Source organism: Bufo gargarizans, chromosome 2, assembly GCF_014858855.1.
Source record: "Bufo gargarizans isolate SCDJY-AF-19 chromosome 2, ASM1485885v1, whole genome shotgun sequence".
Taxonomy (NCBI): Eukaryota; Metazoa; Chordata; class Amphibia; order Anura; family Bufonidae; genus Bufo; species Bufo gargarizans.
Genome location: NC_058081.1, coordinates 507,288,868 through 507,302,673, shown reverse-complemented (window position 1 = coordinate 507,302,673; position 13,806 = coordinate 507,288,868). Strand labels below are relative to the sequence as shown.

Genomic DNA, 13,806 nt, shown 5'->3' with positions numbered 1-13,806 from the left:
GACATCTATACCCACAAGTTGAAACCATCCTACCTGCCTCCATACTTCCTTACTGGTGCCAGAAATTACATTATGAATCCGCTGCTAATGTACCAGAAGTGATGCTTTGCACTTAGAAAAAGGAGACTGTTATATGTTCACTCCTAGCCTCATTCGTCAAACTACATTCCCACTGCACCGATCCCCAGGGAGCAAGGGCCTGAGGGAATACACCGTGATACAACACTTCATCAGGACCACTACTACGGTTCCACAGGGGCTCACTGCACAAACTCCTCAGCAGATCGGCATACAGTTGTTTTTTGTCCAGTAAAAACTCAGTTACCAGCAGCATATATAACTGGACACATTTAAAGACCTGTAGAGCCAGGTCAGAATATAAAGCAATTAGCAGAGATTTATGAAGTGTACCCAAAGCAGAGAACTTCCTAAGTCATTTATCGTTGCTGAAGGTGGCACCTAAGTCATTTGTTATCAGTGGTGAGGGAGCTTGTTGCTTGATGAGGTAGAACCATGTGTGTTAGTAGATATACGGTTTCTGTACAATGAACAAGATTTTTTTTTATTGGCAAACTGCCCTGTCACAAAATCTTGCCCAGTTCAGTGGTCATGTTGCAGCCTTGCATAAATAACTACAGAAAATATGAAATGATAATTTAGGAGCACATTTTAAAGATCTTTGCTAAATCCAGTCAAGGACAAAGGCAAGATAGATTTAGAAAAGATAGCCATGTTCCCAGTGGAAATCTTTGGTGAACTCTGAAAAGAGATGGAGATGCAAAGTGGTCACATATAGTCACTCATTACTAGGCAGCACCCTGAACATATTTAACCTCTGTGTAGCACAGAGGAAAAATAAATAATTAATTAAACTGGTGATCTCTATTGGCTTTCCAATTATTGTGAAACTGCAATTCCCAGCAAGCCTTGACAGCCGCAGGGTTTTCAGAGTCTGGATAGAAACAAGAATGGTCACAGTCCAGGAGACCAAACAGAGATCTTGAATTGAGTGGGAAATTAGGAAACAATGTATATTAGAAAGCTGCATAAAGGTCTGTTTCAAACCGCAGATCCACAAAGCACGGGTACCGGCCGTGTGCACGCCGTTTGCGTTGCGGCCCCACTGACTTCAATGGGTCCACGATTCGCGCAAATAATAGGACATGTCTTATCTATTGCTGCGTGGTCACGCAGACTCAGATGCACACGGAAGGGTGGTTTGCGGTCCACAGAACGAACATAGTCATGTAAATGGACCCTCAATCTAGGTGTGCCTCATATGTGCAGGGTAGGTTGCTCTGTGTAACATGATGAAAACCTGAGACAAAGGACCCATGTGCAAGAACAGCATGTTGTCCCCCTTTCTCTCCAAAAGTGTAGCTTGTCATATTTGATCTCTCTTAGGCCTCTTTCACACTACAGTTTTTTGCGTTCCGTATACGGTCCGTTTTTTGCGTTCCGTATACGGTCCGTATACGGAACCATTCATTTCAATGGTTCCGCAAAAAAACGGAATGTGTTCCGTATGCATTCCGTTTCCGTATTTCCGTTTTTCCGTTCCGTTGAAAAGATAGAACATGTCCTATATTTGGCCGAGAATCACAGTCCGTGGCTCCATTCAAGTCAATGGGGCCGCAAAAAAAACGGAACACATACGGAAATGCATCCGTATGTCTTCCGTATCCGTTCCGTTTTTTGCGGAACCATCAATTGAAAATGTTATGCCCAGCCCAATTTTTAATATGAAATTACTGTATACTGTATTTGCCATACGGAAAAACGGAACGGAACAACGGAACGGAAACGGAACCACAACGGAAGCAAAAAACGGAACAACGGATCCGTGAAAAACGGAACGCAAAACACTGAATGCAACATACTGTAGTGTGAAAGAGGCCTTAGGCTGAGTTCACACGAGCGTGACAGATTTGGTCCGGATGCGTTCAGGGTGCGTTCAGTTAAACTCGCACCATTTTGCAAGCAAGTTCAGTCAGTTTTGGCTGCAATTGCGTTTAGTTGTTCAGTTTTTTCCGCGCGGGTGCAATGCGTTTTGATGCTTTTTTCACGCGCGTGATAAAAAACTGAAGGTTTACAAACAACATCTCCTAGCAACCATCAGTGAAAAACGCATTGCATCCGCACTTGCTTGCAGATGCAATGCGTTATTAACGCAGCCCCATTCACTTCTATGGAGCCAGGGCTGCGTGAAAAACGCAGAATATAGAACATGCTGCGATTTTAAAGCATTGCAGAAGTGATGCATGAAAAATAATGCTCATGTGCACAGCCCCATTGAAATGAATGGGTCAGGATTCAGTGCAGGTGCTATGCGTTCACCTACTGCATTGCACCCGCGCGGAAATCTCGCCCGTGTGAACTCAGCCTTATATCTCTGGTAAATACTTTAGCAATTTTTCTGATCTATGGAGATCACTAGTAGATCATTGCACTGAATACCTAAGGCAGCCCTACCAAGCACAGTGGTTCGTTTTCTAGTGATATTGCAGCTGACAGACTCCCTTTAAGGCAATATTGGGCCCCTTTGCCTACAAGGCCTATTTGCAGCAGCATAAGTTGAACGTATGGAATGTCCACTTCTATGGTTTTACAAGGTCTTCTTCACTCACAACTTTGCAGCTAATTATCCATGATGATTGTCCCTAAAACCAGGGAAAGAGATCATGAATACCTTGCTAGCTTTCAGAATCTCAAACATGAGCGGCAGACCCTGTGTAATCAGCTCTTCTGTATATTCCTCCTCTTGAATTGACTTGAACTCTTTCAGCAAGCATTGAATCAGAGGACGTCTATGCTGGTGAAATGAAATGCGCAGGGATTCCAGCCATGTGTGAAGGGTCCACGGGACACCTACAAGGAAACATCATAATATAAGCATGTTATAAAGTAATTAGGGACAATGCTTGCCTTTTCTTTTCCCCTGATTGGCACTTTAAGTGGGCATCAAATGAATGCAGTAACCCCCTCCATCCCAAATGATGACTTCATTTTTGAAAGGACACAACATTGAGATGCCTTTATTGCACAGAAGCCCACCCTCATGAATTAGTATAGATATTGGGTAAAAATCTGCACATGAAACCTGATGAAGGTTTGGAATCATTTGGTGGGAACTTCTTCTGCAGGGACATCATCATATAATGCCTGGCTAAAGCATAGGAAACTGTCAGTGGATGCCACCAATGTTGACAGATACCACCAACTATTTAAAGCGGTTGTCCCACAAAAAATAGTCTACATTATGCAAAGTAGCACCTGCATCTGAATTCTTTTGTAATAGCAAGTAATTAAAATTTAGTATAGCCACTGAGTTATTCAATATAATGTATCTGTACAGTGCTACCTGCTGTTTGTCCTTTTCCTTATTTCTCAGTCCACCTCGCTGAGGTGGACACGTGCTCAGTTCCATCCTTCAAAAGCCACCAGCCCTTTCTTTTGCTAGAAACTGTGACATATCCCCAATTGGAGCATTTAATGGGGAGGTCTCTGGATCCATGGGAGGTAAAGGGCTGGTTGTAGCTTTGTTAGAAAGACATCAGTGTCATAGTGTGTATAGTGTTATTGAGGCAAACACATTTGGGGAGATTTAGTCTTGATATCCCCTGTACCACTGGAGGACACGCCTAATTCATGACAAGGCATACACATCTTCCTCTGGTAGTCCCTGTGCATCAAATGAAATCTACAATTGCTTGATGAATATTAGCCATAGCCCTCTGAGGATGCCAAGACTGGCTTGAAGTGTCCAACTTAACTCCGCACTTAAGCTGCACCGGATCAGAATTTTTATCCAGAGAAACCTGAAACCCTAAAATCAAAGCATCCATCCATTCACACTCAGTATTCTGTTCTTTAGTATTTCTTGTGATACCAATGTCAAAGAAAATGTCTTGTCCTCCTCCGGGAACTTCCATTTCAGCACAGCGGGTCAATTTAAACACCTGTGTCACCAGCTTTGGTTTATCTTAATTCTGAAAGCTTCAACTACGAAGGTTTGTGGATTGTAGTAAAAAAAGCAATTTACATCTAGTGAAGGGATATTAAGCGATAAATGCACCTGAGTTAGTGGAATTAAATTAGAAGGCATTGCTTCATTAACCATTGCCGAGGACTGGACAACGGTGCTGCCTCTATCTTTTGACTGGGATGAAAATATATAGCACAGGTTTAGGAGATAGTCATGAAAAAAGGCTTAAAGGAAAGCCCTTTATCTCTGGTGTCATTTATTCTGTCCTTGCTATTATGAAAACAAGCTACATGTGTTTCCTAGTGTGCTTTTGCTTGCATAAACAGCCCATATGAACAAGCCAAGATTCAGTGTAAAACACGGAGGAGTGACAGCGCAACATCTAATGGGGAACCAAGTTAGAACATGCTGCTAAGCTGCAGTCACTTTGCAGTACCCCAGAGAAGTGGGTATCTACAAATGATTTGTTATTTAATGTTATGCAATGTAATGTTATGCCATGTTTTGTTATATTAGGCATTATACCCAGTATAGCTGTGTATGGATGACACAGTAAGGGTTGACAACCCTGGCTCAGCCCTTTGTAGGAGGGTGGTGGGGATCCAGCCCCTATTGTGTAAGGAGCGTTTGTTAGGGTAAGGAAGTAGTGACCTATGCTCCCTCTCCCTAGGTCCAGAAATTTTCAGACACTAACAGATCTCTGCAAGATCCACAGAAAGACAAAAGGAGAGGGAAAGATAGAGAGGATGATCAAGAAGAATTTGGAATCTGCATGGCCAAGCACAGGAGTCAGCAAGGTAACATACAACTACAGCCATTTAGACTTTGCTGCAGTGAGGGACACCATTAAAAGACCCTTCACACTTAGACACATCCTGGCCAGATGTTCAAAACTCTGTATCCCGCACTGGACACTACAGCCATTATTGCCAAGGTACTGCTGCCAGCCGTAGAGTCTACTGAAGGCACTTTAGCAACACAGAGAGAGAAGAGGGCCATAACTCCCATTCTTGTTTAAATCCATATATTGTTATCTGAGAGAAAATAGTGTTCAGTTGTGTTGCTATAACTAGATGTACTACAACTCCTATTTTGCAGTACAGTAAACAGTACATTTCAGTACAGTACATTTATTCTTCTACCACTGGTCTGGTTTTCTGACTCCTACACCATATGCTGATCATTGCACTCCACATGCCATGACTTGCACCCATAAAAACACTTAATACCACAGGCACCCCAGCTACCATCAGGCAGGAGCCCCAGAACCAGGGTGTGCCCCAAGGAAAGAAAGAGTGCACCCTCCATTCACTGCACAGCCCTAGGGAGAACAGTGTGAGGAAAGCCACTGTGATGCCTGTGACAGCCAGAGTTACTAACACTCCCATCCTCCTCTCCTGATCCTCATGGGCTTGCTGCAATTTCATCATAGCTGTACTCTAAAAACTAGCTAACTCTGAGGAAATAGATGCTAGATAAGCATCACCTTGAGATATGAGATTCAAAATGATCATTATAATAGCCAAGGAGTAGGGCCACACTTGTCCCACCATTTGTTTTCATTCATTTTACAAGATTATAACTACGTTTTCCCTTCTGTCGATCTTCCTGACAGGTCAACAGGGTCATAATGGGGATTCGTTCATTAGTGCAGTGCCCAAGAACCCATGGTCAAAGAGAGCCCACAGCTCCAGTTAGAACACAGTGCCCTTCAAGTGTATTGCACTTACAGTATTAAAATAAAGTGTATCCTTGCTATAGTGGTTGGTAAGAAGCCAGATCAGTCCTCCACTGCAGTGTATACAAACTGTATTAACCTGCAGGGGATGACCACGCTCACAGAAGGAAGCTTTCCATGAGTAAAAAGTGTCAGGACGTATAGCGCGCACTGTGACCTGAAGCTGCAGGCACTCAGGTGACTGTGCAGCCTACCATAGCATCCTTACTTTGCATGTTGGTACAGTACGGAAAGACAGAAGCACAAGAATACAATCTATTTCTCCTCAACATTAGACTATTTCTTTCTATATAAAGATGCTTAATAAATGGACCCTAAAAGGCAAAGTAAAACCTAGCGCCAGCGTTATACTTCCTCCTAAGCACTGCTGGACTTCGAGTCCCCTAGGTGGCAAAGGAAACCTATGCCTCATTAGCTACTGGAAGGGGAGCAGTATATGTGCAGGGAGGCATGTCATTGGAATGTAGTAACTTTTATCGTGACTTCAAGATCTGGGAATAAAATATATTTTTTTGTTTGGGGATAGAACTGAATCCCTTCTGCTGTCACATTGAATTTATGTGACATAAGCCCCTGCTTCCTTAATGAAGGAAGAAGTCTGTGTCTCACGTTCTTGTAGTGCAACCGCTGAATCCACTAAGGATTTGTTGTCTGAACCGCAGTAATAGTTGAACTGAATACAGATGATAAATGTTTACAGTGTTGCCCCAAGTAAGAGATATTAAACTCCGCAGTGACTACTAAGAGCCTTGTCATGTACAGTAAGAAACACCATAGCAGTGTACATCTCGTTATACCTTGAATGAATGAATGGTCAGCAGTCTGCAATAAAGGTCCAATTGGGTATATATAGTTTGGGGTGTGCCCCTGCACAATCTGACACAATCCAATCCAATCTGTGCAGGGTAACACCCAATTGGACCTTTATCGCAGACTGCTAGCACTTCATTCATACTCTAGTAGGAATAATAAAACAATAGTACAACATAGAATTGTTATTACATGAGAAGGGAAAGTAGTTACTGAAACAGAGATATCGAAAGAGGTGACATTAGAAATGGATTATCGGGATGTATTAAAGGAATGTGGGCTCGGCCTAGACATATGACAATACTTGTGGAAATCCATCCAACTCCATGAATGGCTTTGAAACTAATCGTCCAACTTCAGCTCAAAACCACTACCATTCGAAAGTATAACAAGTCGCTTGTTTAACGGACCTTTTCGCACAAGTACGATTGTTATTACGATCATTCATCCCCATTCAGTCTGCATATTGTCTGGGACACATCCTCTGTTTACAGATGTGCTGCCAACCATAGAGCATTGTTATGCCCACATAAAAGATCCGATTAGCTGGCATTTGCTTGTTTGTTGGCTGAATGCTGCCCTGTTTCCAGTGGGTAATGATACAAAGAGAGTGTTCTTATAAATAGTGGCATACCTGTGAGATGAGAACCATGCTACAGATGAGAAGCACTGCTTCTCTTCACACATAGATTGAATTAAATGATAGAAACCTGTTTACCTACAGCCACCCCCAGGGGAGCTTATAAAACAGCTCCCACAGTATTCAAAGAGAGCTGTATAAATCCATACACAGTGAGCGCCACCTAGTGGTGACTGCAGGAAACAGAGTTTTAGCATTTAACTGTGTGTAGATATGGCGCTCTGATTCTATAAATATTCATTATACAATTAATCACACAGAACATTGGCCTAAACGGTGGTGTGGATGTTAACTTCAATTAATGAAGTACTGCTGAGAAGTTCACTATCTGTTCGCAGTAAAATTCTAATATTCTTAGAGTGCTAAATTATGGGAAATTAATAGTCTATGAATTTTATTATAACCACCTTTGGGTACATTTTTATTGCTTTGCCTTTTTGTCCACTTGATTTTATGGGTGCCGCTACCTATGGTGGCCCTCAGAAGAGTTTGGAAACTCCCAAAATTCAACAAATCAAAAAAATCAGCTCACCTAAACTTCTTATATCGATGGTAATATCCACATATCCGTGTTCAGCGCTGTGATACATGGCCTCTTTTAGCGCCTTCAGTTTAGCTTTGCTGTTGCGACTTGGACACAATGAACTATTGCTCGTTTCAGCCAAATCTGTCCCTTCAGCTAGAATTTCTTCTAGGGATAAAATGTCACTCTTCTCCTTCTCAGGCTGGGACAGAAGCTTCCGAAATACATTTCTAAAGAAAATATCAAGTGGATATTAATTACATTCAATACAAATGTTATGTTACATGCCCCTCAAATTATTGCATGTATCAGGTGAAAACCACTTTTGTAACTGTAAGGCCTCTTTCACACTACCGTTTTTTTTTCTTTCGTTTAGTGGGCTGTTTTTTGCGTTCCGTATACGGTCCGTATACGGAACCATTCATTTCAATGGTTCTGCAAAAAACGGAATGTACTCCGTATGCATTCCGTTTCCGTATTTCCGTTGAAAGATAGAACATGTCCTGTTATTGCCCGCAAATCACGTTCCGTGGCTCCATTCAAGTCAATGAGTCCGCAAAAAAAAAAAAAAACACATACGGAAATGCATCCGTATGTCTTCAGTATCCGTTCCGTTTTTGCGGAACCATCTATTAAAAATGTTATGCCCAGCACAATTGTTTCTATGTAATTAACGTATACTGTATATGCCATACTTAAAAACGGAACGGAAAAACAACGGAAACAGAAAAACGGATCCGTGAAAAATGGACCGCAAAACACTGAAATAGCTATACGGTAGTGTGAAAGAGGCCTAATTGGGAGGTTGTCACAGTCTAGTCTATTACTCACATTTTACTTAAGGATTGTCGTTTTTGGACTATGCTTTTTGCTATAATGGTTTTGTTAGAATGCGGTGATGGAACCTGATGCCAAGTTTTCAAATCCCCTGTAGCGCCACCACAGGGAAACTAGAGCATTAAACAGAACCCATTAAGGTCAATAGATTTCCCATTTTATAGGGATGTGCCAGGCCTCCAGCTACTATTTTCCTAAATGCCAGACTAAAATATAAAAAGGGGCTGCTTGTGTATGACAACCACTTTAAAAGGGATCTAGATACTGATGCCCTACTTAGGATAGGTCATCAATATCCGATTGGTGAGGGTCCAATATTGGTATTCCCACTGATCAAAAGTTGACAGCAGCCGTCAGTGCCAGAAGTAACATAGTGGATGAGACCAAAAACAGAAATCCCCGTCAACTGTGGCCATTCCTGGTTTCTGCAGGTCAGCTCTTATCCATTTGAACAGGAGCTGAGCTGCAGTGACCTGTCAGTCACCACACAGTGGACAGAGCATTCTGGCTCCATCCATTGTGTGAAGTTTGGCACTATCCTGAGGATAGGTCATCAATATCCAGAACTCAAACAACCCCTTTAAAGCGGTTGTCATACTGTCACGGTACGGTTCACTGTGACAGTTTTGGCCATGTAGGCTGGCTGCATGCCCTCTCGCGTACTGGCTGCAGTCTGACTCCTGTGTATGCTGGTTGCTTGGGACTGCATGCTGGCTGCGGTGTAGTGTGTGAACTGTGGCCTGTGTTTGTGGATTCCCGTGTCTGCATCTCTGTGGCTCATATCTCTGGTGCCATGGAGGCTGGCTGCATGCGCTTTGTGTACTGGCTGTGGGTATCCCCATACATGCCGGTTCTGCAATGCGTGCTGGCTGTGGCCTTGTGTGTGAACATGGGTTGTTTGTGCTCTGGCGTACTGGCTGCGGTGGACTCCGTGTATGCTGGTTGCCAGGGGCAATGTCCAGTACTGCAACCTGTGTGTTCACTTCTTCATGCAGGCTCCCCTCCCTGTTTGTTTCTGATAGGGTTAACTTCCCCTGGTCTGTTCCTGGGTGTTGCTTATCAGGTGCTCTCATTATTGCAGCTATATCCACCTGTGAGCTGTGGGGCTTGGGGTCAGTCTATCTCCTGTCCTGTGCCTTACTGGGTGTAGCCCCTTGCTGTTCACCCAGGAAAGGGGGGGGGGGGGGGGGGGTTGCCATCTGCCCTTGTTTGTGGTGTCAACTGGTAATGCATTGTTGTTATTGCCTTGTCTGATGTCCTCTACCTGTTCTGTGCTGGTGTTTGATGTTATGTCCTTGCCTTGCCTGTTCTGTACCTGTCCTGTATGATGATGTTATTGCCTTGTTTGTTCTCCTGTATAGGTTCTGTGATATGCTTATGTTATCCTGTCTGTTTCATGTTTGCCTAGCAGTGCTCTTACTGCGTCTGTTAGCTTGGCAGTGCTACTGCTTCTGAATCTTCCTGTCCCTTGTCCAGCCTGGCAGTGCCTACTGCTTCTGATTTAGTCCGTCCCTTCTCTGTCCTGCAGTGCCTTACTGTTCCCATCCAGTGTTTGTCCTCCCTTCGTGAGAGGGAGTATCTCTAGTCTGTGTGGAGCTTTGCCTGAGACCGCCATGCTTCCATTCCGCTTGGGGTCCAGGCATCTGCTTCTGTGCTGGTTCCCGTTCGTCTTGTTGTCTGTTCCATGTCCTGTGTTTGCTTGGGTTCCAGTTTTGTTTTCTGGTTCTCTGCAGGTAGGGGCCAAGTGTACCGGGACCTTCCTGGAGGTGCGACCAGTGAGCCCTCCGCCCAGTTCATTCCCACCACCAGGGGCTCTGTAAAGAAAGGGTCTCACTGGCTCTCCGCTCTGTGGGTTTTGCCCCTAGTCTGCCGATGCACTTGGTTCTGTGGTAGTGAGTGCTACCACTATTGCCTAACCTGCTTACTGTCATGTGCTTTTATTACACTTGTAATAAAGTTCTCTATGGGTCCTTGGTCTGTTTTTCCTGTGTCCTGTTTGCATGACATTCCAGAGGTCTGCCTTGGGCCTACGGCACGTGACACATACCACATATAACCAATTTTATTTTTTAGTCCAACATCCCCAGAAAACAGTTGATTTAGCAGGAGAAGCCACAGCCAGCCAGACAAGGTCATTCATGTAATGACTTGAGTCATACAGTCGATACAGCAGTGGCTCCTACATGATAGATGGGAGCCTCTTCCAACATGTTTATATATTCTAATTGAAGAGACAAACCCTTTATGAAACTACTGTGGAGAAATTTGTGGAGCATTTTTAGTAGAGAAAAGGAGATCTAGACCCACAAGATCTTTTTTTGTCAATGTCGATCTTCTCCTTGGCAGGAAGTACCTCTTCAAGCATTTAGTGAACGATGAACATTACATGTAAGAGCCTGAGTGGAAGTGTGTATCTAAATTACCTATGTCCGTGTGCAGCAGCCTGGCTGAAAGAATTCATGTCTCCTTGAGGTGCTGTAGAAATTCCATTCCTGTACATTGTTCCTATCATGGGATCCCCTCCACGTTCCAGCAGCAAACTCACAAGCTCAAAGTTTCCTGTGGGCAGACAGGGTTTAAGATATTTTATTGAGTAACGACAGCCAGTATAACAAGTTGAGAAAAAAAAACATTGCGTGACACCAAGAGTGTACAAAGAGAACATGGAGCCATACAGCACACCGTACCATGGAGCTCTTTCCATGTGTTGGTTATCCACCTGACCAGTCATCCGTTGCAGGATAGAGGGCTGGTGGAAGCCTCCTCTGCTCATAAGGCCTCATGCACATAACCGTATCCTTAGCCATTGAAAGTCAATTTAAATATGCTGCAACTGTGCATTTATCGCGTTAAAGAGTCAAGACAAATACTACTACATCTGTATGTGATAGGGCAGTGATGGCGAACCTTTTAGAGACCGAGTGCCCAAACTACAACCCAAAACCCACTTATTTATCGCAAAGTGCCAACACAGCAATTTACCCTGAATACTACAGTCCAATATAGTATATCTTACATTTTTCTTTATCATATAGCTATAATAGCCTGCCTACATTCAGTGCGCCGCCTGTGCTGTTCATAGTGAGCCCTGGGCTGGTGAATGGCAGGAAAAGTCTAAGGCATATTGGTAAACCATAGACTTTTTCCAGGGAGCAGGTGCCCACAGAGAAGGTTCTAAGTGCCGCACCCATACTATAGGTTCGCCACCACTATGATAGGGTTTCTGTTCCTCATTCTTAAGGTGACCACACATACCCAGTCACTCTGGTACCTCTGGGAGCTCTCTGACTGATTACAATATGCATACGTGTTATAACCATCCTATTTTCCAGCAAAATGGATCTCTATGCAAATTGGTCCCAAAATTAGGGTTTTGGAAGCGTTTCTGAGCAGACTGGGGGCAAAGTTTACAAATGTCTTGTGAGCGGAGATTCAAATGTTGTTAAGATTTTTCAGGAAGAGCTGTATACATGATCAGAGTTATATAACTACTACAGTATATGGTCCTAGTAAATGTATGCCAAGTCAAATACCTGCAGCGGCTGCCAGTTGTAAAGAAGTTTCTGAGTAATTTTCTTCACCTGCTTCTAAAGATCCCTCCACATTAGCGCCTGCATCCAAAAGCAACTGGAGAGAGAAGTACATGCATCATACATAGAAACTGGATGTGAATCTATCTATCATCTGATGTAATAAACACATTTATTTTTTGGAAGTGCCGTGGAATTTTTATTTTTATTATTACCAGGATGTTGGATCGCTTCCACAGCTGCTGGCACTCCGTCTCCCCACCTTGTTTGCTGTGCTGCCCAATACATTTATCTTTTTTTATCTATCTATCTCATTTTGGTAATTGTGGGGATTTACTCTGGTAGGCAGGGGAAGCGGATGCAGAACAGAGGCAAAAAAAAAACTGTTTGTAAAGCAAAACTTCAGTGTTTATTCACACACAAGGCAAAAACAAAGCAACATTTTTCAGTCTTAGTGTCTGTTCACACAAAGGAAAGTACAAAGAACAAAACAATCACCTTCTTTGCAGGTTTTTTCAGCGATCCACATCAGGCTTTAGGGGGCCTGTTTCCCCGCGTGCGTCTCTCTGCCCTCTAGCATGGCACCATGCCTCAGATCCCAAAACAGAGACAACTTGCTGCTGAGCCCAGCTGTCTTTTAAGGACAGCTAGGTGTTATCAAAACCCGGACCGGCACCTAAAATCCAGTCCGGTGTTTGACCCCCCCCCCCACTTTGTTCAACCCTGAGGGGGTGAACACTCGCCAGACAATGTACCCGGGACAGGGCACCGGAACCCCTGGAACCGGCCTGCCCTGTGTTCCACTGTAAATTTAAAGTTCTGTAGGGACAGGAACCATCGGGTGACCTGGGCATTTCTGTCTTTGGCCTGGCTCATTCACCTGAGAGGGGAGTGCTTGGTCACCAAGCAGAATTTTCTCCCCAACAAATAATAGTGGAGAGACTTGAGTGCCCACTTGATAGCCAGGCACTCTCTCTCCACTATACTGTACCTGGTCTCGGCTGGGGTGAGCTTACGGCTGAGGAAGTAACAGGGATGCTCCTCCCCGTTGACTTCTTGGGATAGTACAGCACCTGGGAGGCATTGGTCTGTACTATAAATTCCTGCTTGAAGTCGGGCGTCACCAAAATCGGGGACCTACACAGAGTCGACTTCAAAGCGGAGAACGTTTTTTTTCTCCTGATCATCCCAGCGGACCATCACGGACTTATGTCCCTTCAAAAGTCCTGTCAATGGCGTGGCTATCGTAGCAAAGTGGGGGACGAACCTCATGTAATAGCCCACCATCCCCAGAAACTTGCCTAGAGGTGACAGGTCGGGGCCAATTCCCTATGGCCTCTATTTTGTTTACTTGGAGTTTGATGACTCCGCGCCCAATGACATACCCAAAGTATTTAGTCTCTTCTAACCCTATCGCGTACTTTTTTGGGGTTAGTGGTCAAGCCAGCCTTCCTAAGGGAGTCCACCATAGTCTGTACTTTAGGTAGGTGACTTTCCTAGTCGGTACTGTGGATAACGATATCGTCCAGGTACGCCGAAGCGTACCGACGATGTGGACGGAGTAGAATGTCCATTAGCATTTGAAACATGGTGGGAGCGCCATGTAGACCAAAGGGTAATACCTTATACTGATACAGCCCCTCTGGTGTCATGAAAGCCATATTCTCCTTGGCAGCCTCCTTTAAGGGTACCTGCCAGTACCCTTTGGTGAGGTCCAAAACAGAGAAATACCGGGCTTGACCT

At 44.0% G+C, this 13,806-nt stretch overlaps 1 protein-coding gene across 2 annotated transcripts in view; it reads right to left on the bottom strand.

Moving 5' to 3' along the window:
* The window catches only part of BTBD11 (BTB domain containing 11), a 199,944-nt gene that overhangs the window by 24,638 nt on the left and 161,500 nt on the right, over window positions 1-13,806 (bottom strand). For both annotated transcript variants that reach the window (XM_044281276.1, XM_044281277.1), the window contains 4 exons: window positions 12,067-12,160; window positions 10,957-11,092; window positions 7,706-7,926; window positions 2,690-2,868 (listed from right to left, as the gene is read on the bottom strand). In XM_044281276.1, coding sequence (XP_044137211.1) covers window positions 2,690-2,868; window positions 7,706-7,926; window positions 10,957-11,092; window positions 12,067-12,160 — 630 coding nt within the window. The remainder of the gene's footprint in view (window positions 1-2,689; window positions 2,869-7,705; window positions 7,927-10,956; window positions 11,093-12,066; window positions 12,161-13,806) is intronic.